This window comes from Sceloporus undulatus, unplaced genomic scaffold, assembly GCF_019175285.1.
Source record: "Sceloporus undulatus isolate JIND9_A2432 ecotype Alabama unplaced genomic scaffold, SceUnd_v1.1 scaffold_23, whole genome shotgun sequence".
In the NCBI taxonomy this organism is placed as follows: Eukaryota; Metazoa; Chordata; class Lepidosauria; order Squamata; family Phrynosomatidae; genus Sceloporus; species Sceloporus undulatus.
Window position 1 is genome coordinate 47,550 of NW_024802945.1, and position 25,752 is coordinate 73,301.

Consider the following 25,752-nt stretch of genomic DNA (forward strand, 5'->3'; position numbering starts at 1 on the left):
TCTGCCTGACTTTGGGCAAGTCATGCTCTCTCTGAGTTAGAAGTCAGCAATGGCAAACCCCCTCTGAAGAAATGCACCAAGTAAACCCTAGGATAGGTTCACATTAGGGTTGCTGTAAGTCAGAAATGACTTGGAGGCACACAGCAAACATAAGCTGTATTTCAATGACAGGATCTGATGAAACCACCTCTGAGCATTCCTTGCCTGAGAAAACCCTATGAAATACAATGGGGTCACCATAAATCGTCAGACAACGTGAAGACACACAGACACATGTGTGAGTATCGAGGCTATGCTACTGGTAGGATCTCCCAGGTCAGACAAGCTTTTGCTGAGGAGTCAGACTAAATGTACAAAACAACTACTGCGCAGGAGCAACAGTGATGTGTGTGTGTGTTTGACATTGGCAGAGGGTCTTTCAGAGCCAATAGCAGTAGCACTGTAAAGCACCATCTTTCAGAGCCAATGGCAGTAGCACCACACCCTTGTTAGAGGGAAATATATTCAGGAATAGCCGTGTTTGCCGCAAACAAAGTACAATAGCATCCAAAATCCACAAGACAGCGATAACTTCAATGTGCATTTTGCTTGGTATTGCTATCTTGTGGATTTTGGATATTATTTTGGATCCTTTCATAGGTCCGTAAAATGAGTACCCAGCTTGTTGGGGGCAACTGGCTTACAGATTGTAAACCACTTAGAGAGTGCTTAGTATGTAGAGAGACCTTGTAGAACCTTTGAGACTAACAGAAAGAAAGAAACTGGCAGCGTGAGCTTTCGTAGACTTCAGTCTACTTCCCCAGATGCATTTCTTTCTTTCAGTTAGTCTCAAAGATGCTACAAGATCTCTCTACGTACTGATTCTACGGACTAACACAGCTATGTCTTTGAATTCTACTGCTAAAGAGTGCTTAGTTAGCTATGAAGCGGTATAGAAAGGTAAATGTTATTCCTATTGCTGTAGCAATGTTATTGTACTTGTTAGCGAGGTCCTCGTAAACTGCTTCTGAACGTCTTGTCTTATGAAAACTCTATGATGAGAGAGTCCAAAATGAAGCAAGAAATATTGCCGAAAGTGAGACTCCAGGGTTGGAAGGCGCTCAACCAGCGACTGGGGAAGAGCAGAGGACAAGTATGCGCCGCAGTGTGTCTAATGACGCAACTGGACTCAAGCCGAAAAGATGTTCAGCTGCTGATGCGCTCAGAGGTGAAAGGCAAATACTCAATCAAGGAAGCCACAGCTCCGAGTTTGCAAGAGATGAGTAGGGATATTAATAATAACAGGGTGACTTGGAGGTCTCCTCTTCATAGGGTCACCAGAAGGCGACTTGAGGGCAATGAACAACAAACTTCCCAATGCCATTTTCTTTCCATCTCCAAATTTTCCAGCATCCAATCGCTTTAAATTTCAGTTCGGCATATAGAAATACAGTTCAGCCATCCAATGCAAAAGGGCACTCAGGCAATGCAAACAGAGCAGATAGAAGGGTTTTAGGTGACAATGCTTTTCAATGCTAACTATTGGGGAATAGTTGGGGATCTTTTCCTCATTTCCTCCCCTTGATGTTATTTCCGCAAGGAAGCCAAAGATCCCTTTAGATCATTTATGTCTCCCGAAACCCAGCGGAATCATAAATTACCCTTAAAGGATCGCTAGAGATAATGTAATATTTATTTGAACTGGCAAATTAGTTGATGAATTGGTTAAAAGCGCGGGAGGTTGTTCAAGCTACAGACACCTTTAAAGGCTAACAGCCTTCCAGAGTGGCTTTTTGGCAAAGGTTTATTGCCGCAATTTCCATTTTTGTAAAGTTTATGATTCAAGGGAATGTTATAGATTTCCATATGTAGCTGGAAATGAGGGGGCAGCCATAGGCTTCAAATGCAAGCAAAAACACCATGTAAAGTTGCATTAAAAATATATATATTTCTGTCCATATCAGAAAGATAAATCCTGGGATGCAAAGTAGATATTTAGTCCTGCAAAAAATATCTTGTTGTATGTCAATGACGAGACAGGAGCATCGGATCAATTCAAATGCAAATCGGTTTTATTGGTCAGTTAGTCAGTCTCCGTATTAAGACCAATAAATAAAATACAGTCATGCTTCAGTTAAGAAAGTGAAGAAAAATGAAGATGCTCCTTTTCACATTCTTTTTACACCTTCTTAGCCCCACTGTTTCTTCTCATCCTTTATCTAACTAGACTTTTTTTAAGCAGCTTTAGCATTGGGGGGTTGGTGAAGAAAGCGTGCAAAACGATAGACATTCAGTGTCAATAAACATTGCAATAAAGCTTGACTTGAGGAAGAGTGAGATTATGTTCTGATCCTTTTCTGTATCTGTGTGCACCTGGCTTTTAAAATCCCTTACTGAATGTATAGGAAGAGCAAAAAGAAAGAGATAAAAGAGGAGAGCGGATGGGCCTGCCTTACTCCCAGCTTGTTAAAAAGTCTATAGGTTTGGCTACGAAAATGGAATTACAGTGGCCCCTCCATATTCACAGAGGTTAGAGGCTCAGGACCCCCATGAAATTGGGAAAACTGCAAATAAGAAACCACTTGGTTTTCAATTTGAGAGAACACCTCTCTAGGGATCTCTATGGTCAACATCTGTGGGAATTTGACCATAGAACTGTGCTGGAGGACCTACAAATGCCTAGAGAGGTGCTCTCTCTAGGAATCGCTAGGTCTTCCATGGTCAGATTCCAGAAGAGTCCCACTGGAAGACTCAGAGGTTCTTAGAGAGGACATAGCAACGAAATCCGTGAATGATCAAATCTGCAAAAAAGTCAAAGTTGCAAGTAAAGCTGGGGCTGGTGGAAGAAAAACTCACCCTCAGATGCATTTGGGGAGATGTTTTCAAGTGCTTTCTGGAAGGTTCCAAAGGGGTTTGTTCACTCACTTACCTACCTGAGCTGGCTGTTGCATTTCACCTATGCAAACTATTAGTTTTAGATACAAAGTTTTCTGAGACATGTTGAAATACTCGTCCTTTTTTGTCATGTAGGGCCCTATTCTCTTTCTTTCTGTGTTATTTCTACCTCTGGTCCCAAATTTGCTATTAAAGAAGTAATGCCCAGGAATGTATTAATGGAGACCTTTTTATGCACAGATCCTTTATCCGTTGATTCAATCATTCACGGCTTGACTATATATATATATATATATATATATATATATATATATATATTCACACACATATACATTCCCCAAAAGCAAACCTTGGTTTTGCCATTTTATAGAAGAGACAACGTTCTACTTCTATTTTATTTAATGGGACATGAGCATCCATGGATTTTGGTATCCATAGAGGGTCCTGGAACCAAACCTCGGCGGATACCAAGGGCCCCCTGTACTTGTAAAATAAAATAAAACTGGTTTTCTTTCTTTTCAGTATTGTTATGATATTCTCTATTTTGGAAGAGGCTTTCTCCCTTGCATGGAGGGAATAGGGAGAATGCCTCTTCTAAGAGCTCTTTGTGTGAATACAAAACTTTTCTGTTGACAAGATGGGGAGAAAGTTACTTTTTGGACTTCCTGATTTCCTCAACCAGCTTGGTCACTGAGCTGGAGCCTAAAAAGTAACTTTTACAAAGCCTGGGAAGAGGGAGATGTGACACCGCTCTGTTGCACGCATGGAATTCTGTTCCCCGACAATCCTTCTTTGGGCTCCCTGATTAATAGGGAAGGGTTCCTTTTTAATTCACTCAGTAGTTTGAAATCTATTAATCTAATTTATTAATCGGCGGAACCGTTACAGACTGAGTCAAATATTTAATCTATTAATACTGTTGCCACATTTTAAGCATGGTTTCTGCTGCTGTGCCAAGAACAGCAACATGACTTACTGACTGGTAGCTGCTGAGAATTTCCTTTCCATTCCATCCAAATTTACTACAATTTGAATAGGAAATGACAGATTCATATGTCTCTAGCAAAGAAATCTTCACATTTTAAATTTCTGTTTAGGTTACTGTTCAAAATAGGAGAGGCACATCTTTTTAAAAACAGGTAACAAATAATCAGCGGAAATCTAATATCTCCTCTGGATCAGAGTTGTGGAGTCAAAGTTGTGAAGCCAGAACAATTTTGGATGGAGTCGCTGTCAGTAAAAATAGATGCTTCGAAATAAAATGTTATAATATTATAATAAATGGTAAACCTATCATTTATACTTATGTATTTCTTGAAGTGATTAACAAGAGGACTGAAAAAAATATAGCACAAACAAAACGTTTTGACTTCTGCCTTCTTCGGTTGCCAATGATGAAAATGAGTTGCATACAAGTATAGTCAGCCCTCCTTATCCACAGATTTTTTATCCACGGATTCAAGCATCCACAGCTTGGAAATATTCCAAAAAAGAGTATAAATTCCAAATAGCAAACCTTGGTTTTCCATTTTATATAAGAGACACCATTTTGCTATGCCATTGTATTTAATGAGACTTGAGTATCCAAGGATTTGGGTTCTGGAATCAAACTCCAGCGGATACCAAGGACCCACTGTATTATCTTATACTTTGTCAAATAAATATATAGCAATAGCATTTACATTTCTTAATAGTGAACTCACCGCTCTCTAAGCAGTTTACAATCTGTAAGCCAATTGCCCCCAACAAGCTGCGTACTCATTTGTATTTATACAATATATATTTATGTTCTATCAGTCTAAGTAGCTTGGTGAGTCATTTGGTGGTGATAAGATAAGACGTCTTCTGCTATCATTTTGCCACAGTAAATTTGTGATTGCTAATTAATATCCGTTTTCTATTTATTAAGGGATTGATTCAGACAATAGGAAAATGAAGGAGTTGCGATTGGCACCGGAGTCTGACCTACAGACCAAAAGCCCTGCTGAGCATAGCACCAATATCCATACGTGGAATGGCAGCACAATGCAACACCTGTGCAGAACAGCAACATTGTGCACCATGTAGCAGGCAAAAACCGATTGCTGTTGTGAAATGCACCACATGCAAAATGCAATGCATGGTGCACAACCTCAATGCACAATGTTGCTGTGTGTGCGCGCAATGACTCTTCCACCACTGTTAGCACAACAACACTGTGTAGCATGACTTGCGCATGTGTCCATCACTAACTGAACATCAACTCTTGCCTATTCATTTCTCCTTCTCTTTGTGCTTATTGATAATACGACTTTATTCGTTTGCTTTTTGACTTTTCTGGACATTTTAAATCCTGGACTACAACTCTGGAGAGCTGGGTACCATTCCCTGCTTGGCTGTGAAAGCCCATTGGGTGAGCTTGGGTAAGCCACACACTCTCAGCTCCAGAAAATCCCCAGGAAGGTTCACTTTAAGGTTGCCATATGTCCAAAATGACTTGAAAGTCTGCAAGAACAAACCAAATATCTACAAAATTTCATTTCCCAGGTTTTTCTCACGTTGTCGTTGGCCAAGAATCATCCTCCTATTTCCAAAACAGATCCCAACAACCGTGCCATATAAGCCATTCTCCCTTTTATACTGGATCTATCAGAACCGAAACACGACTTGTAAGGCAGAAGAAGGGGCTTTGAGGGTTAGGGGTGGAAAGAGGAGGAGGGACACCTTGAAACCCACCAACCAACCTTTTTTTTTCAACCTGAGAATGAATGATGGGATCAGCCGAAAGAGGAGGCTGCGGGGAAGGGGAGGGCAGAGAAAAGATTTCTTTTAACTGAAAATTGTATGTAACGAGAGGTCATAAATGTGAGCACTGCACCTTTAAATCCACAGCTGCCCTGCCATAAATATATTTTACGTGGCGAGGCATTTCAAAGGCGGCATTCCTGGCATGTTTTCTTGTCTATAATGGAAGGGCTGCTTTAACACACCAACATAAACACTCCAGGTCCTGTTGATTTTATGGACTAGCAGCGCTTGTAATTTATGATAAAGTATCCCAGCCTTGGGCAGCTCTGGATGCCTATTTTTTGGGGGGGATAAGGGTGGGGGGTTTTGCATTGGGAAGGAGAGAAAAAACAGGGGAGATAAAAAGGGGGGCAGGATTACAAGGGTGCATTACTTGAAATCTGAAACAAAATGAAAGGGTTTAAAAAAAAAGAACCCACATAGGGTGGCGGTGAATAAAATTAAGCTCTGATCCCGCAAGCCTTACACGTTACACAACATTACTATGGTGAATTAGTTAAACTCGGTTGCAGGGAGGCATCCTTCTTTGCCAATTTCATTCGCCAAGGAAGCAGGGGGCAATTTGAGCAACTTTTGCCCCCCTGCAGCCAGAAAGTCTTTGGATACTATGAGGTTTTGCAGTTGGGGACTTAATTCTGCCTGTAAGTTCACGCTGGGCATCTTTTGTACAGAAAATACAATGTTCTGCATAGGAAATGGCATTTGTAGTACAGAAAGTATGCAGAGGCAATTCTGAATGGTGAAGGTCATAGAATCATAGAGTTGGAAGAGACCGCAAGGGATTCTCGTACAGTGTATTCTGTTTTTGTTGTTGCATGCCTCCATTTTTGACTTATGACAACCCAACAGTGGACCTCCCATAGGGTTTTCTGGGTAGGTTTCGTCGGAGGTGATTTACCATTGCCATCCTCTGAGGCTGAGAGAATGTGACTTACCCAAGGGCACGCAGTGGGTTTATATGCTCATGTGGCGATTTGAACCTGTCGCTCCAGAATCATAGTCCAATGTGCAAAGCACTACACCATGCTGGCTCTCTTCTGGTGCTCAAAAATGGACGGCTATAAAAGAACTAGACAAGATCCTAAGAGAGGACAGTGAACGCTAAAGTTAGAATCATCCAAACTGTGGTATTCCTGATCATCATGTACGGATGTGAGAGCTGGACAGTGACGAAAGTGGATAGGAAGACAATTCATTTGAGATGTGGTGCTGGAGAAGAGTGCTGAGGATCCCATGGATGGCCAAAAAGACAAACAAATGGGTCCTAGAACAGATCGAGCCCAAACTCTCCCTGGAAGCCAAGATGATCAAACTGAGGCTGTCGCACTTTGGATGCATCAGGAAAAGGCACTACTCACTAGAAATGACAATAATAGTAGGAAAGATGGAGGGAAGCCAAAAGAGAGGAAGCATGCCGGAAGGATAGACTTGATCAGGGAGGTCATGTTTGAATCTGTCACAGCTAAGCTGAAAGTTTGAGGATAGGGATACTTGGAGATGTCTCCTCCACAGGGTCACCATGAGTTGAGGATGACTCAAAGGTAGTTAACCACAACAACATAAATTAATTTAACTAAGGCCATTTGTTAACTGCAAACAATAAACTCCAACACTTCCTTTGTGACCTGGTCTGATAGATCTGGCTTTGTGGATTTCAGAACTTCTGCCCTTACCTTTCATTGCTCTTTCTGGTGACATTTGCTTTGGACCCTGCCCAGGACTGCTTTTCATGCCTGGACTTCTGGTTGCCTGGACCATATTTCTGGTTCCATATTTCTCCAAGACATTCTCCCTGTATTTGAATATCCCAAAGCATTCCAGAGGAATTATATCTGGAGGTTCTTTGTGCTAATAGTAATCAGCTATTTAGTTATGTAGCAGCATATAACAATTATATAGTTGTAGCTATGTAATGTCTATATGTAATATCTAACATAGTATCATTACAAAACTCTGTAATGTCCAATATAATAGTTGTAACTATGTATTAGGTGTAATAGCATCTCCTAACTTTTTTGTCCATCTTAAGAGTTATGGAGAACTCAAATGCTTTCACATTTCTGTAGTATTCTTCCTGGTCCTAATAATAATAATAATAATTATTATTATTATTATTATTATTATTATTATTTCAGTGGTTTGTCTGTAGCACTGAATCTGTTCAGCTGCCCATCAGGATGCAAGGAGGATGCCGTTTCCAGCCTCCTTATTGAAGACTTCTGGAGAACTCAAACGCTTGCGCATTTCTGTGGCATTCTTCCTGGCCCTAATAATAATGTCTGATCTTCTGTTTTGTTGTTAGCTGAGTTTCACAGTTTCCCAAAAGCACTGGACTGGAAACGAAACACTGGATGAGATGGGCCTGGTCTTGGGTACCTCTCTCCTTCTAGAAAACATGTGCACACATTGTTGTCGTGAAAGTTTACGAGTGTAAAATGGGAATGTGGTGGGACTTCTTCCTATCTTGTTGTTGCTCTTTTGGATGTCTTTACAGTCTCTCTCTCTCTTCTCTCCTTCCTTCCATGCCTTTTTCTTCTTCCTCCTGTCCAGATGTGATCCCAGCAGCTGGCCCAGCTTCAGGAGGGAGTGAAGGAAGGGGGGAGACTGAGATGCTCTTACATAGCAACAGGGGTGAGGGGGGCAAGGGAGGGCCATTAATCATTTTGGGAGGGAAAGCCTCTCAGTCAGGGCCTGGTCTTGGGAAGGGAGAGATGGAGATGGAGATGGAGGAGGAGAGGAGGCAGGCCTTTGGGGTGACAAGGCCAGGACTGGGCCTCAAGCCACAGCTCATGCCTGCAGCACAAGAGTGCCCAAAGCTTCAGGGAGCTTCATCCTTCCTCTTCTTCATTCTCCTCTTCTTTCTTGCCCTCCTCACCACTCCCTTTTTCTTTTTCTTCTCCCCCCCCTCCTCCTTTCTCCTCTTTTTCTCCTCCCTTCTGCCTCTTTCCTCCCTAAAAGCAGGCAACAAACGAATGTAAAACCAGCCTAATATTCATGCATGCATATAGCCATGTCTCTGTGCATATGTATATATGTGTGTGTGTATGTGTCTGCATGAAACAAAAATCAGAGTTCGGTCATTCCTATACAGTATTAGTATCCCAAAAGTGGTGCAAGGTTTAAGGTTCTCCAGAGTGCTTCGTCCGGTTGCCTGATGAAAGAGCTCTGTAGGACTCAAAAGCTTGCACCCTGAACTTGGAAACCTTCTGTTTGAGGGCATTACATGCCTGGCAGGGGCATTCTGGGTGCTGTAGTCCAAAAAGGAACATTTCAAAACTAATGGGTTTTTCTTATCTATCTTTTATTATTCTTTGTTTTGCCATCTCACGCGGCCAGTAAGTGGAGTGCCCCTAAAACCCTCAATACCATCTTAAGCTGACAGACCAAATGTAGGCCTGTGACTCTAACAACGTCACTGTTTTTCTCCTCTGTGATTTTAAACATCTTTGCCTGATGATGAAGCCAGTGAAGCTTCGAATGCTTGCATGATGTATTTTAGGCTTTGGAGTTGTCCCATCAAAAGTATCGCCACTTGTGGAACTTGGATTTCCAAACTATGCTTATGCCACTTGTTTAACAGTCTATTGGTCTGTTATTATCCAGCTATGATTTCTTTAAAATGTACTCTTGATAGTATTACCCAAATTCGATAGTCTGCATATAACTCAGCTTTGATTTTGGCTTTTTATCCAAAGATCTGACGGGAGGCAGAAGTTTTCTAGTCACTTGCCCAACATGTGGCTGCAAACCTGGGAGAGATGGGAGCAAAGCAGGCAAAAAAAGACCAGCATCCACAAGAAAAGTAAAAAGAGATTCCACGAAATCTGTTTCTTAACCCCTTTGTGAAGTTAGATTTTCATCCCTTGACTCTTCTTAATTCTGCCCCCCTTCATTTTTCTTGTTCTCTTTGTCACACCAACGAAAATTAATGTTTGACTCCGGTCGCCTTTTCTCCCCTTTTAATAATATTTTAACCTTAAAGTTTGCAAAAAAAAGTACTCAGAGTGCTTTCTTTTTCAAGCCTCTTCTCAAGGAAGATAATTGAGCAATTAAGTGACAAATTACCTTCAGTGGCTTTCCCCCCTAATGAAGCCTTATGTAACAAAAGTGCCAATTAAAAGCCATTCCTGATGAGAAAGAGAGAGAGAGAGAGAAAGTGTGCACTTGAAGGATCCCCTGGTTCCTTTTTGCTGAAGGGATCATACTGCTCTTGGCTTTGCTCTGTGTATCTACACCAGATCCTTAAGCTTGAGTAGAGTTGACTAGGCCAAAGTACAACAGCCTCGCTTCAGTCATCATGGCTTGGAGGAAGGGTTCAAGCTCGATTTGCTCTTGTTCTTGTTGTGTGCCTTCAAGTCGTTTCTGAAATCATGGGGTTTTCTTGGCAAAGTTGGTTCAGAGGAGGTTTGCCATTGCCTCCCCTTGAGGCTGAGAGAGTCGATTTCCGTGGGTTTCCATGGCCAAGCAGAGATTCGATTCTTGGTTTCCAGAGTCATCTTCCAAACACAGACCCTGCACCATGATGGCTCTCTCACACAGGCGCACAGACGTAATGTATTTCTCTCTTTGGAAATGCGAGAGGCCGAGAGAGTGACTGGGCCCCCAGTGGGTCCCATGGCTGAGATGGGAATCGAACCCTGGTCTCCAGAAAGAAAGAAGTTGGCAGCATGAGCTTTCATAGACTTCGGTCTTCTTCCCCAGATGTCTAAATGCATCTGGTCTCCAGAAAGAAAGAAGTTGGCAGCATGAGCTTTCGTAGACTTTGGTCTACTTCCCCAGATGTCTAAAAGCATCTGAGGAAGTAGACTTGAAGCCTAGGAAAGCTCATGCTGCCAACTTCTTTCTTTTACTTAGTCTCAAAGGTGCTACAAGATCTCTCTACAGACTGATTCTGCAGACTAATATGGCAATATCTTTGAATCCTGGTCTCCAGAGTTGTAGTCCAACACTCAAAGCACTATGAGATGCTGGCTCACTTGATTTGCTCTAGGACCCATTTATTTGTCTTTTTAGCACACTACAGGATCCAAAGAACTCTTCTCCAGCATCATATTTCTCTCCTTTCAGCTTTTTTACTGTCCAGTTTTCACAACCATACATAGAAACGGGAAATCTGGTGACACACACCATCCTCACTTTGTTGCTGCTATGTGCCTTCAAGCCATTTCTGACTTACGGCAACCCTAAGGCAAGCTTATCACAGGGCTTTCTTGGCAAACTTAGTTCAGAGGGGGTTTGCCTTTGCCATCCTCGGAGGCTGAGAGAAAACAGCTTGCCTAAGGTCACCTAGTAGGTTTCTATGGCCAAGCCATAGAAAAGGTGGGAGGAAGAGAGAGAAACAGGGACATTTTGAAAAACAGCTGAAAAGTTCATCCAAGAGGATGGATCCAACTTCTCTCTGCCAAATGGGGACAATTGGAGGGTATGAGGTCCTTCTCTGATCCTTGCTGGTTCTTTTGTGTTCACCTTTTATATGGTAATTGCTTTAATTGTCTTTTAAGATGATGGTTTATTGCCTTTTTAGTTGCATCTGTGTTTTCAATTATGTGGCCAACTGCCTGGAGTCACAATCCAAGAAGCCAGGCAGAATGTGTGTGTGTGTGTTAAAAACAATAAAAGAGCACAAAAAGCCAAACAGCCCCCAGAAAAACTCGAAGTGTGTGCTTTGAGTTTGTGTGTGTATATATATATATATTTAAATGTTTATATGGTGGTTGTGAAACACAAAACTATCAGCTTGCGGTGGAATGGAACCCGTTGTGTCAAGAACACCGCAATTTTAGCAACAGGATGGCTGCGGGGTTGTGAGCAAGGCTTTGCCATCCATGGCAAGTGGGCCCAGACCTCCTTCTCTGGTCTTCAGGGCAAGGAGGAAGAACCTCAGGGCGAGAGCACCATCTTGAAAAGCACATGTATATATTTTCATGTTTACTTAAGCATGGTGTTTTCGATTTGGATAGTATCCTCTGAGCAACTGTGCTTGGTACTGAATGTTCCATCCTGCCAAATGGCATCACCAGGGTTCATCTCATCTGACGTCAAAAGGAGGTCCTCCCTGTGTGTTGGGTGCCTTCAAGTTGTTTCCAACTCATGGTGACCCTACAATGGGCTTTTCGTGGCAAGGTTTGTTCTGAGGAGGTTTGCCAGTGTGTTCTGAGGCTGAGAGTGTGTGACTTGGCCAAAGTCACATAGTAGATTTCATGGCCAAGCTGGGAATTGAACCCTGGTCTTGAGAGTCCTAGTCCAACACTCAAACCCCTGTGCCATGCTGGCTTTCACTATTTTAACAGCCATGGCTCCATTCTACAGAACCCTGGGATTTTCACTTTGTTGTGACGCTAGCATTCTCTAACAGAGGCCCACAAAACTACAAATCCCAGTATTGGGCCATGGCAATTAAAGCTGTGTCAAACTGCATTAATTCTGCAGTGTAGATGCAGCCGAATGGTCCCAGCTGGGTGCTTCTTGTTCTCATGTGCCTTCAAGTCATTTCTGACTTACGGTGACTCTAAGGCGAACCTGTCAGAGGGTGTTCTTGACAAGATTGGTTCAAGGGGGTTTGCCATTGCCTTCCTCTGAGGCTGAGAGAGTGTGACTTGCCTAAGGTCATCCAGTGGGTTTCCATGGGCAAGAGAGGATTCGATCCCAGAGTCATAGTCCAGCACTGAAAGCATGATACCACATTGACTCAATGGTTGATTCTATTATTCCTCAATATCTGAACGTAGGAGAAAGCAAGTCTGATATCCTTTTCCAAGGGAAGCCCTGGAAAGAGTGCCTTCAGATAATCTAAATGAGAGGCAATGATTAGGGTCTGAATTGCTATCGCTGGGTGACTATTATTATAGGTGAGCGACGAAAAGAGTTGATATACGCGTGCAAGAGAGAAAATGAAGGGGAATGGATATGGATAAGCTATCGCAGACATCAACACCCCCATATCCACAAAATTATGTGCATGTGTTTTTCCCCACTTAGAATACCGGATTTCAATGCAGCCGGTCCATACGTTCGCGCGCTAATCGTTGAGTATCGAATGATCAAGTGATTGTTATAGATATATATGTATATATCCATGCATAACTGAGCCAGCCCTTGGGAAAGCGATTTCGGTGGCCTAATGCAGGTGTCTACTACCAAGCTTTTCTCAGCCAGTTGGAGGGACCCAAATGTGATTACTGTTATCCATCACAGAGCTTTCAAACCCCAAACTAACAATCTTGGATAATCATCATGTCAACCCCAGGCTAATTTTGCCTTGACAAACACTTCGGTCTCCCTCAACCCATGGCAGGAGAAAGGACAAAAAGAGAAAAGGAAGGGAGTGAGAATATATATGTGTGTGTGTGTGTGTGTGTGTGTGTGTGTGTGTGTGTGTTCTCATAAAGAGGCAATATTTGTCAGCGAAAGAGAAAAAGCGGGCAACGTTTCTTGCAAATTTTCTTTTCTTGGCAAGACAAATCAGAAAACGATCTTTACTCTCCTTTTATAGGTTTGAACGTTATTTTTCCAACGGTCGAAACGCCCCGTTCGTATAGTGGATCTTAAAAAGCAAAATGAAAAGTGGAGTAGTTGTATATTAAATTGGGAGGCTCTTTAACGGAAGGATTCTGCACATGTATCCACTATTTTTATTTGCCTATTAATGGGATACTGTATTGATCATTATGAAATATCGTGGTGACATGCGCACTCATAAATTGTGTTCCTCTTTCTCCGCTGTAATTATGTATAAGTGAAATAAAAGCCTATTCTTCCCTTGTTCCTCCCTACCTTTATTTTCCTATCATTTTTGTGATGCATTGCCCATTTTTAAATTTTTTAAATGGGATTGACCATTTTTAATTTTTAGATTTTCATAAGTTTCTGCTGTTTGCAAAATACTATGTACATTAATGTTACCTCTCTTTCTTTCTCATAGGCAGCCACATGGACATCTTTATGTGTTTTATTGTTTCTATGTACAATGCTGTGCAAGTCTACAGTGCTATATAAATAAAGCATAATAATAATAATAATAATAATAATAATAATAATAATAATAATACAATAAGCACAGTATCCAACACAGACGTAAACACTCTAAGCTTATAGAAATCCTGATAGCCCAGCTCTGCAAAACTGAATTAGATACACAAAGTAGACTTCTAAGTAATGTCACCACATTTTACACACCTATTATGTGCAGAGAGGAAAAAGATAATGTACTAGTATTTTAAGACATAGAACTGGTTCGGTTAAAGCTTTATTTTTGTTTTTAGCAAAAAGAAAGGGCAGATACAGCGCCTCATAAGAAATGTCCTGCCTCATGTGAACCTGTGTTCCCTGGCTCTGGATGTTTGGGTATGACAACATGCCCTTGATTCTGTACCTACAAACACTCCTATAAGCATGAAGCATTATTATAGCCTTCAGCAGTTATATGGATACCGTGGATTGTGAACATGACAAATGCATGGGTCCCAGAGCAAATCAAGTCTAGCTGTTCCTAGAAGCTATAGGACTAAATGGAGACTGTCGTACTTTGGACACATCATGAGACGACAGGACGCACTGGAAATGACACTAATGCTGGGAAAGGCAGAAGGCAGTAGGAAAAGAGGAAGACTGTATTACAGATGGATAGACTCAGTCAAGGAAGCCATAGCCCTGACTCTGCAAGACCTGAGGACAGGATGATCTGGAGGTCTCTCATTCATGGGCTCCCCATAAGTCAAAGTCCTTGGCGGTTTACAGAAACAAACACTGGAATTCTCATTGGTGAGTTAACCCTTGTCACCATGACTTTGTTGACTTGTTGTTTTGCAACAGACTCCAATGCAATGACTGTCCTAATTTTTTAAATTTAGCTTTTGCTGATGTTCTTATGTAAAATCCTACATGCAAAGAAAGTGCTAACTGTGTTAGAAATCAAAGATATAGCCGTGTTAGTGTGCGGAATCAGTATGCAGAGAGATCTAGTAGCATCTTTGAGACTCACTGAAAGAAAGAAGTTGGCAGCAGGAGCTTTCCTAGACTTAAGTCTACTTCCTCAGATGCATTTACAGTCAGCCCTCCTTATCTACAGATTTTTTATCCACGGATTCAAGCATCCACGGCTTCCAAAAAAAAAGCATAAATTCCAAATAGCAAACCTTGATTTTGCCATTTTATAAGGGGCACCATTTTGCTCTGCCATTATATTTAATGGGACTTGAGTATCCATGGATTTTATTATCCATGGGGGACCCTGGAACCAAACCCCAGCGGATAACAAGGTCCCACTGTACTTTGGTATTCAATAATGTATCTTTACACTGGAGGAGTAAATGCATCTGAGGAAGTAGACTTTAGTCTAGGAAAGCTCCTGCTGCCAACTTCTTTCTTCCAATTAGTCTCAAAGGTGCCTCAGGATGAGGAAAGAGGTCCTGCTTCACCTGTCCTGTGCAGAATCTGGATTTGGATGGCTCTGATCCCAACAATTTGATTCAAGTCATCCTTTGGGTGTTTTCCAGCTCTTTGGCTATGCCAACAGTATAGATGTAAACTATTTCTAATGGCTGCAGTGCAAAGAAAATGCAAAGACGGGTTACAGTTGAACGTTAAGAAAAACAAAAGTAATGACCACACATGATTCACTTAACTTAAAGGGGATGGTGAAGAGATCAAAATGGTTAAAGATTTTCTATACCTCGGCTCAGCCATAAATCAGAATGGAGACTGTAGTCAAGAGAGCGCAAGAAGACTGGGACTTGAGGGCAGCTTGAAGGAATGAGACAAGATCCTCCAGTGTAAAGATATATAGTTGGATACCAAAGTTAGGTTCATCCAGGCCATAGTATTTCCAATGCCTATGTATGGTTGCAAAAGGTAGACAGTGAATGAAAAAAGCTGACGGGAAGAGAAGCAATTTGTTTGAAACGTGATGCTTGAGGATATATATCTACAGATATAATGGGCTGCTGCAGAAAAAGACAAATAAATAGAGAGCAAATCAAGCCTGGACTCTCCCTAGAAACCAAAATGACTGAGCGGAGGCTCTCGTACTTTGGCCATATCACAAGACAACATGACATATGAGAAAAGATACTGGAAAAAGAGGAAAACCACATTACAGGTGAAAAATCAAGGAAGCCACAGCCCTGGCTTTGCAAGACCTGAGCAGAACTATTAATGTATCAAAGGTCTCTCGTTCATAGATGCACCATAAAATGAAGCTGACTCAATGCAACTAACAATAACACACATTGCAAAGATGGTGAGGCAGTAGCTTGTCTAGAGCTAAGGAAGCCCACATTTTTAGTGACCAAAAATGAGCCGTGCCTGGTGCATTTCAGCAACAAACACAAACAGAATCAGCAGCGTCTTAAAGACTTATCCGTTTTTATTTGGCGCAGGCATTTGTGGACTGTATCTGGCATACTGCATTGCTGCAGTTCATGAAAAGCTTTGCCAAATAAAAGGTGTTTTAAGCTTTCAGAGGCTGCAAGACTCTTTCCTATTTGTGGGGTGCAATATGAACAGCTGGAATCTAGGCAGCAAAAGTCAGGCTATCACAAGCAACCTGACTATGAATGAGGGCTGCTTTCCCCTTGTTCCAAAAGCAGATTACCTCTGGGAAGCCAGGCTACGAAAGCCGCCACGTTTTTCCTACGGTTGCTGCTTGGCAAGTGGTACTCGCTGGTAGACTGCCACTGAACGAGGAGTTTCTATGGAGCCATTGCTTGAGGTGCGAAATCACAGGCTCCATTCCGCCGCCTCTGTTAAGGCCTTCCTCCATCATCTCCTTACCTGGAAGATACAAATTTTTAAAAAATCAATATTTGCCACATATATGTCTCCTTCTCGGAGGATGCCACAGAAGGACGGTTAGAGAGACACAAAGTGGTATGACCTGATGCAGAAAAACAATGACAGCACATAAGGCACAATAAACATAGACACAAGCAGGTGCCATGATTAAAAACCATGACAAGGAAGAGGACAGTTGTTGGGTTCAAGGAAAGCAAAGGGCCGAAGGCGAAAGCAGCAAGGCCTGGATGACTCTAGATGCTGGCAAGGAGAGCATTAGTCTCTATGCTCAGCCATGCTCCTCTGCCAGAGTTCAGCTGATGCTCACCTCCTCTTCTGGCTTCCTAAGAGGCAGGCAGAGAATGAGTTAATGCACAAACCCTTCTACTTCCGGATGTGTTCATCATAGCTCTGGGCTGTGGAGCTGAGAGAGAGAGCATCTTTCTTTCTCTGCCTCTCCTCCCCTCCTCCTCCTCCTCTTCTTCTTCTCCTTCCCAGATATACAGAGAGAGAAGCAAACAGAGCCACCTAAGAGAGAGAGGTACAGATAGAGAGAGGGCAGGCAACCAACAAGGAGAACATAGACACACATACACACATGCATGCAGGCAATCCATTGGATGCATATATCCTTACGATTATTATTTTGGGCCTCCCCAAAGCATAGATATTCTCATCCGCACCCTAATATATTTTTCTGCCTTCCCCAGACAAATTCCAAACTCCCAAGCAGACCAGAAAAGGAGGGCAAGGAAGAGAAGGTGCTTCATCTATTTCTACATCCCTCCATCCCTCTATCCATCCATCCTTTCCAAATGCAAGATCTACTGCTGCTTTAAGAGAAGGAGGGGACCAGAAATTGACAAACCCATCTTGTGTGTGTGTGTCTCTGTCTCTGTCTCCCCCCCCCCCTCTTTTGCTTGGCTGGCCTCTCTCTGTTGGCTGAAAAGAGGGGGCTTTTTTAAGGATCTGGAGCCTCTGGGGCGGACAGGCTGGGTGGGGGGGCTTTTGGGACCCTCTGAGCCCCCCCCACACCTCTCCTCCACCTTCTCTTCCTCTTTCTCCTCCCTCCTTTTTCTTTGCTTTTCTTTTTCATTCCTTGCATCTTGGCTTTTGATAGGATTGAAGCCTCCCCCCAACCATTGAAAAAGAAAGGGGGGGGAGGACACACACACACAGTGGATATTGTCCATGTTTTGAAGGAGGGAAGGAAGCAGCAGCTCAGGAGGAGGGGGAACAAAAAGAAGGAAAGAAAGAGAAAGAAAAGAGAAAGAAAGAAATCAAGGCTAGGAGAGTGAGAGTGTTTTGGAGCAGGGGGTCTTGATAGCTGTGGGTCCTCATCACACCCCTCTCTTTCTCTCTCTCTCTCTCTCTCTCTCTTTCTCTCCTCCTCCTCCTCCCTTCCATCCTTCCAAAAAACTACCACCACATTGCTCCTGAGACATCTTCTGCAAGGACCATCAGTCACTTGGAAGTCTGACAGATCCCTCAAGGCTTGATGGACAGCTACTTGGGAGAAAGGAGATCCCTCCAAGCAAGAAAATAAAGCCCCCCCTCATTTTATTTTATTCTATTTTATCTTTTTAACACATAAGACCACATTCATGGAAACCTCAAGCCGGCACCCGACTAACCCACCTGCTTAGTTTTTCAGACTCCAAAGGCTGAAATTTGGGGACATTGTTGAAATTCTTCTTTGAAACTCTTGACCAAGCTGCAAGGCAACTGTCCCTCTGGGTTTGGAGAGAAAAATCATTATATATGAATATATATATTATTTGTTTTCAAACAGCAGCAACAACTAAGAAAACTAAAATCCTTTCTTCTTCATCATCTTTTTGGCAACATTGTCCTAATTTTTTATTATTGCTCTCCTCCTCTTCCTTGGTTTTGTTGGAATGATGGACTTAAGGAGGGAGCCAGAATGAAAGACCCCTTCTTTGGAAAGGACTGAAGTTTTCCCTGGAAACTTTAAAGCCGTAAGGAAAAGACACGCTGGAGGATAACATTTAGGACTATCTGATGGCACAAAGGGTAGGTGATGCTCTCCTTCTAGATCTCTCTCTTCTGTCCTTTCACATGCACTTTCTCTCCTCCAAGGTCCCTGTATAGTTTTGGCCTGGAGTGTCCTTTCTTTTTCTTTTCTTCTTTGCCAAAAAATTAAAACTAAAACAAGTCCTTCTTGACTTGTTGATTTCCAAACTAAAACTCCAGTTTGGACAAAAAGACCCTTTCCCCCCCTCCCTTCAGAATCTTTTTGCTTTGGAGAGAAAAAAGAGAGGGAGGAAAAAAAAGAAAAGAAAGGAAAAGAAGAGAATTGTTTGTGCAAAATTGTATTCCTGCAAAATTGTAGAGCAATCTCTGTCATGGGCTTGAACCTGTTTGCCTTCTAAATACCTTTCCTCCACCCAAAAAAAGCCTCCCAGGTCAACTTTGGACGTGTAAATACTGTATGTCTTTTTATCCCACTAAAGTCTGGTTGGCAAATGTCAAGTGGAATTGGGGAAAGGAGGGCACAATGTTGGAGGAAGAAAGGCCATGACTTTTCTAAAATAATAATAATAATAATAATAATAATAATAATAAATTGTATTTCTGCAAAATTGTACAGCAACCTCTGTTCTGGGCTTGAACCTGTTTGCCTCCTTTCCTCCCCAAAAAAGCCTCCCAGATCAAGTTTGGATGTGTAAATATATATCATATTATTTTCCAAGAAGGACAAATAGTCCTCCCTTCCAGAGGATCTCAAGCCCTCTCTAGGTCCTCTTTAAACTTTGTTGGACAGATCTGGCTTTAAAGGTAACCCCATCCCTCTTGACAAGTCTCCCTAGCAAACCTCTGCAAAAGAGAGAGAGGCACAGGGTGTGACTTTGGGGGAGAGTAAACCCTCCTTCCACCCCCCAAAAACCCCTCTCCTCCAGGGCAAGCCATCCCTTGACTCCCTTCAGCCTTTTGGCTTTGATTTGGTGCTGCTCATTTGAAAGCCTCAATGGGGCTGCTTTGTGGCATTTTGTGATGCCTTTCTCAAGTTTTTCCACTCTCTTCTCCTCCTTTGAAGGCCCTCCATGGAGAGGCAGAAAAGGACTGCATGGCTTGAAAGCCTGGGGTTAATGGGGCTTCAATGTGGCCAGTTGTCAGAGAGGCAGGGAAAAAACTCTTTCCTTTCTTTCTTTTTTTCCTTTTCTTTTCTTCCATATGACTCTGAAAGTCCCAACCATAACCATTTAGTTAATAACAATTTATTTTTGAAAGGGGTAACATTGCAGTTCCCATATTTTGAAATCCAGCTTTTTACCTTTTCAAAGCCAGGCAAAATGAGCAAGCATCTTTTTGTATGAATCTCACTTTTTAAACCAACCCTTTAAATAAAAACCCTGTAAAGTGATAGAGGAGAATTTTTCCAACTTTCTTTCCAATCTGAAGTCAGCATTTGCTGCTTTATACATATCTACATATCTCTATCACTATCTATCTATCTATCTATCTATCTATCTATCTATCTATCTATCCACACACACACATATATATAATACATTTCAAAAATCTTCTGATTAATTTTTCCGATGATAGCAATGCATTGATTTCTCTATCGGCAAAAGCAGGCTAGAGTTGGAAACACTTTCAAACTTTCCCACTCCCGCGAAGCCATTTCAAAACAGGATCAATACTTTTGTAGACCCTGAGCTTGAACTTTCTCTTCTGCAGCCCAGGGATTTTTAAAAAATCACTTTTTAAAAAATCCAGTAGATCTCAAACAATATATCTCTTCAAGAGAGGATCTGTAAAGAATTGAATCATTTGTGATCGATTTTAAAATATGCATTTTGGAAAAGTGGCATCCTTGGAAAGATAGGTCTGAGGAGTTTGGGGGGAAGAAAAATGAGGGTTTGCAAACCAAGAGATAGAGGTGAAATGGTTCTGTTTTGCACAAACAAGAGCTGAGATAAAGGGATGATTTAAATAAGAATAGTTGGCAAGGAAGGAAAAAATTCACACTTTTTTTCCTTTGGGGAGAGAAGGAGATAGGAAAAGTTTTTTCCCCTTGTTTTAATTTTTTAAAAAATTAAAGTTTAAAGTGCTAAAGTGAAGATTTAATAAATTCTTTAAATTCATTAAATAATATTTGTTTCATTAATTCTCTGGAAAGAATAAAAGGAAGGAAGGAAGGAAGGAAGGGGAGCAAAGGAAAAAGTGTATTTTTACTACTTGATCTTGGAAACAAGGAGGAAACTAAGAGGATGGCAGGGAAGAAAGTTAATACAAGCCTAGGATTTTGAATCCCGTGTGTTGGAAGCTCTGTTTCAGAGGAAGAAATTGGCAAAAACATCTCTGAATACCCCTTTCCTAAAAAAAATTACTAGGGTCGCCATAAGCCCACAGGCAACCGAAACACACACATTTCCCCCCCTTTTAAAAGCCCAGTTTTAAAAAGCATGGAAATTGAATTGACTTGAGACTAGTCCAAATCCCAGGCTGGGAAACCCAAGCTGTGTGATGTTTTGTGCGTTTCTTTGCTTTGTGTGTTGAATTTTTCTTTCTGAAAAGTTCACTGCCTTCCTTCCCTTTTTAGGAGGAAGGTTCCCCTGCTAACTTGCAAAAGTGTCCCCAAAAGTGACCCTGGCGTCTTCTTCTTGTTCATTGAAAAACTTAACAGATTTGGGATTTTTAAATAATAATAATAATAATAATAATAAAATATCAGATAGGGTCTTTATTTTATTTTATTTTTGGAGGGAAAGAAGTTTTAAAAAATAAAGAAATATCGGGAGCGAAAAATTAGAAAGCCTGATCAGCAAAGAATTTTGTATATCTATGAAAGAGTATGGGCATCTATCTATATTTCACTTTGGGGTTTTTCCCCTTAAAAGGATATATAGTTCCCTTTGTGGGGCTGGCTAAGGAATGGGGATGGTTGGCACGAACAAGGCCGGCTTGGTCAAACTGACCAGCCAAGATGGCATGAAATTGACTTCAGCAATGAAAAGGCACCAGCAAAAACAACAAAAGGATTGGAAAAGCCCAGCTAGAGAGGCTAGTGAAGTTTGGGGTTATGGTGAAGGATGATTAGAAACAGAAATGCTCCCTCTTGCCCTTGGACTATGTATTTTGCCAGCCAAGGTACGGATGGAGATATATGGGAATGAGCTGGAACTTTTGGGTTTGTGAGCAAAGAAGGACTAAGAAAACCAAACCGATGAAGGAAACGTATCCAAAGGGAGCAGTGTTGGCCATAAGAGCAAAGAGCAATAACACCCCAAATCCACAAAAACAGGGCCAAAATGATGGGGAGAAAAAGAAGAACCAGGTTCCTGTCAACTGGATCAGGTCTAAGGGCCTATTTTCTGCTCTTGGGATCCTGAGGTGGAGACATAAAGATTGACCAAAATGCTCCCAAACAATTATTTTAAAAATATTAAAAGTCTGATTTTAGTTTTGCAAAACTTTTTTTTAATGATTAAACATGTGTCTAAATTCAAAAGTGACTTGATACTCTTGGAGGGGGTCTGAGAAAGGCAATCTAGTTCCCCATTTGTTTCTGAGCAAGAAGTAAAACCAAAAACCCAGAGGGAAATCTGGAGAGCTGAGGGTCGCATGAACAGTCCCAAAGGGCCACATTTAACCAACCTTAATCCTATATCGTTGTTTTGCCTATGGGAAGAATGGAGATCTTTCAAAGAAGTCCCCTTTAAAAAAGGTCAATAACTTAGCAGTACTTCGCTGTTTTATTTCCTCTTCCTCAGGCAAAAAAATTTGCAAGGGGGGGAATAATATCTTTGAATATCTTTGATATGAAATAATAGGTTTGATATTTTTAAGATATAGGGCCATCCCAAGACATTGTGAAGGTTGCAGACTTGCATGCGCATTTTTACAAAATGGTAGAAGCAGAGAATACAGTGAAATAGCATCATAATCATCATCATCTAATGCAAAATATTAGATGTATACAATGAAATATCATCATCATCTAATGCAAAATAGTACAAGCAGAGAATACAGTGAAATATCAAAACCATCTAATGCAAAAGTGCAGAAGTAAAGAATACAGTGAAATATCACCATCCTCTAATGCAAAATAATAGAAGTATACATTGAAATATCATCATCATCTAATGCAAAATTGTAGAAGCAGGGCATACAGTGAAATACCATTAAGATCGTCATCTAATGCAAAATAGTAGCAGAGAAACATCTTCATAATGCAAACTAGTAAAAGCAGAGAATACAGTGAAATGCCATCATTACCATCATCATCTTCTAATGCAAAGGACAATAACATCCCAAATCCACAAAGCAGCCGTACCTTTATTGGCCAAGCAAAATGCCCAAATCCCTCACAAATCTATTGCCTAATGCAGTTAATCGTGTGTGTTATCAGTCAGGCAAAAGGGCCTAATAACTGATGAGGCATTCCAAGAATTGTTGGACGCATAAAAAATAATATTATCCTTTTAGTTCCTCGGGGAGATCTGGATCTTTGATCCGAGCGGATGATCTTTTGGGAAGGGGGCTCAGCTGGGATTGTAGCTCTGAAGATCAGGGTTTGAATCCCGGCTCAGCCATGGAAACCCTTTGGGTGACACTCTCTCAGCCTCAGAGGAAGGCAAAGGCTAATTTTGAACAAATCTTGCCAAGAAAAGGTTTGCCTTAGGGTTGCCCTAAGTCAGAAACAAAGTCCCACCATCTTTGGATGAGATATTCCCACATTCTCCAAATGTCTAGCATTGCAAAAAGTGAGATGCTGAAAATCATTCCTCTTTTTGGAACTCTTTCCTATTTGCTCAGTTCCCTCTTTTGTGTCTTCTCTCTTTTCTTTGTATCCCTAATTTCTGTTTTCTAAATTCTCAGCAGAAGTTTGTGGAGTTGCTGCAAGGCTCAATATTTGGGGACTGAAGGGAAACCTCTCCTGGGGGGACAGACTTTTTATTTTGGGGGAACAAAACCCTCCTTTCTCCCTCCTTGGATGTCCATTCTTGGGGTTTGACCTGACCAAGGATCAGATGTTTTTTGGGGGGATGTCCTTGTAGTTGAAATGTGGAGGTGGCAACATTGGAAAGGCCAGTCTGGGGAGGGCACATGCCCTACTTGGGACTCAGGCTGCATCCGCACTGCAGAAATAATCTGGTTTGACCCCACTTTAACTGCCATGGCTCAAGGCTATGGAATTCTGGGGTGTTTAGTTTTGTGACAGGTTTGGCCTTCTCTGTCAGAGAGCTCTAGTGCCACAACAAACTACAAAACAGAAATCCCATAGCACTGAGTCATGGCAGTTAAAGCAGTATCAAACTGCCTTACTTCTGCTTTGCGGATGAGGCCTATGATCCAACACACACTGTAGAAATAACCCAGTTTGAGACCACTTTAACCACCTTGGCTCAATGCTAGGGCACTCAGGGAATTGTAGTCCTGTGAGACACTTGGCCTTCTCTGTCAGGGGACTCTGGGACCACAATAAAATTTCCCAGGATCCCCTAGCACTGAACCAGGGCAGTTAAAGCAGTCTCAAACTGGATTATTTCTGCAGTGTGTTTTGGGCCTACGTCTACAATACAGCTTTGCTCTGGTGCGGCAACCAACAACAGCTCCAATTATTCAATAGCATGGAGCCAGGGCAGTTAAAGTGATGCCAAACAGGATTAATTTTGCAGTGCAGAGACAGCCTGACTCCTATTATAGTCCCATTTCTTTTTGCCAGGGTCTCCTCCCTCTCTGCTCTTTTGGGAAGGAAGGTTTGCTGGGGGTACAGTATATTTGGAAGTGCAGTGTCTAAAGTGTGTCTTCTCCTTTCTCCTTTGGTGCCGGTCTCTGCCCCGCTGGGCCTGCAGTACGATGAGTTGGTCCATTACGCCGGGATGGAGGGGGTCTCTCTGCCGGGGGCCGGGGGCTTTGCAGACCCCCACCCAGGAAGCCGGGCCCTGGGCCCCCACCCTCTCAGCCAGGCCTCTCCCTATGGCTCCGCAGGGGTCAGCACCCACAGGCCTGGCATGCCTCCCGGGCTGGGTACCAATGATGCCCTGAAGAGAGAAAAAGATGAAATCTATGGGTAAGTCTCAGTTTTGGACTGGAGAGTGACAGGGTGGCCAGGGGTGCCCTGCCTTCCCTGGACCTATCCTCCTTTCCCTGGACCTGTCCTGTCCTTGGATCTGCCCTCCTTTTCTAGGACCTGTCCTCCATTTCCTGGACCTCTTTTCCTTCACCTGTCCTCCTTTCCCTGGACCTGCCTTCTTTCACTAAGAATCATGAAGGTTTCCCTATATTTCCGAACATCACTAAGGAGCATAAATTCATGTTTCCATTTGGAACCTCACTAAGCATCATGAAGGAAATCACTACATGTCTGAGCATCCCTAAGGAGCATGTATTTATGTCTCTGTGTTTTGTTTTTCCTTTCACTTGTATTTGGTCATTTTTCTGGAGTGTCCTACATTGCACAGGGCCTTGTCCTCCATTGTGGCATCTGCACTGCAGAAATACTGTAATACAGTTTGACACCACTTCATGAAGCCGGGGCAGGTAAAGTGGTATCAGACTGGATGATTTCTACAGTGAGGGACCCAATCCGGCTCCTCTCTCCTTACCTGGGAGGAAGATCTGTACTGTAGATCCCAAGGGGATTTACCTCTGAGGAGACCTGCTCCACGTTGGCCCCAAGGTGGGGAATTTTTGAGGGGAAGGAAAGAGGGCTTTGGGGTCCTTTTTAGGAGGCTGCTCGTCCTCCTCCTCCTTTGGGTTCTAATGGATCCATCTGTTCTGTCTGAGTCCCAGTGTCTGGGTTCTAATGGATCCATAATGGATGATCCAGAGCCGCCTTGCTTTATTACAGCATCCTTGATTTTAAAGATCCCTTTGGGTTTGTGCCGGATCACTCCAGAGTTTGTTTCTTAAGACTTTTCCCTTCAGATCCTTGCAAATCTACCCCATTCCTTGTTTGGTTTCATTCAAAAACCCATGCTTTCTCCTGCCTTGATATATTTCTAAGGATGGACCTCATGATTCAAAGATCTCTGGGCTCTTTTTAAAAAGAAAACTGGATCCAAACCTGTCCTGGCTTTTGCATTTCTGAAACCCTAGAGACTGGGTTGTGCACACCTCATTTTCAAAGGCCTTTTGTATGCTTTTAGGGTCAGCTTTCAGAAGAAGGCAAGAATTAGGGAACGGTGAATATTTGGGCTGAAAATGTCAGATTTTGAACTCCAGAGCACAAGTTTCTTGCAGTTGCAATGTTAAAAGAGACATCTTTTAACATCCATGGGAAGGGGCGGGTAAGAAATAATAATAATAATAATAATAATAATAATAATAATAATAATAATAATAATA

General features: G+C 42.1%; 1 protein-coding gene across 3 annotated transcripts in view; it reads left to right on the top strand.

The window, feature by feature from the left end:
• Positions 1 to 25,752, top strand: part of LOC121917520 (homeobox protein meis3-B-like) — an 86,155-nt gene that overhangs the window by 26,523 nt on the left and 33,880 nt on the right. For 2 of the 3 annotated variants that reach the window (XM_042443555.1, XM_042443557.1), the window contains exons 1-2: positions 16,931 to 18,465; positions 24,258 to 24,475. In XM_042443555.1, the coding sequence (XP_042299489.1) occupies positions 18,454 to 18,465; positions 24,258 to 24,475 (230 nt within the window). In that variant the 5' untranslated portion in view covers positions 16,931 to 18,453. Of the gene's footprint in view, positions 1 to 16,930; positions 18,466 to 24,257; positions 24,476 to 25,752 lie in introns of those variants that run through there. The other variant, XM_042443556.1, reaches the window with a different exon arrangement.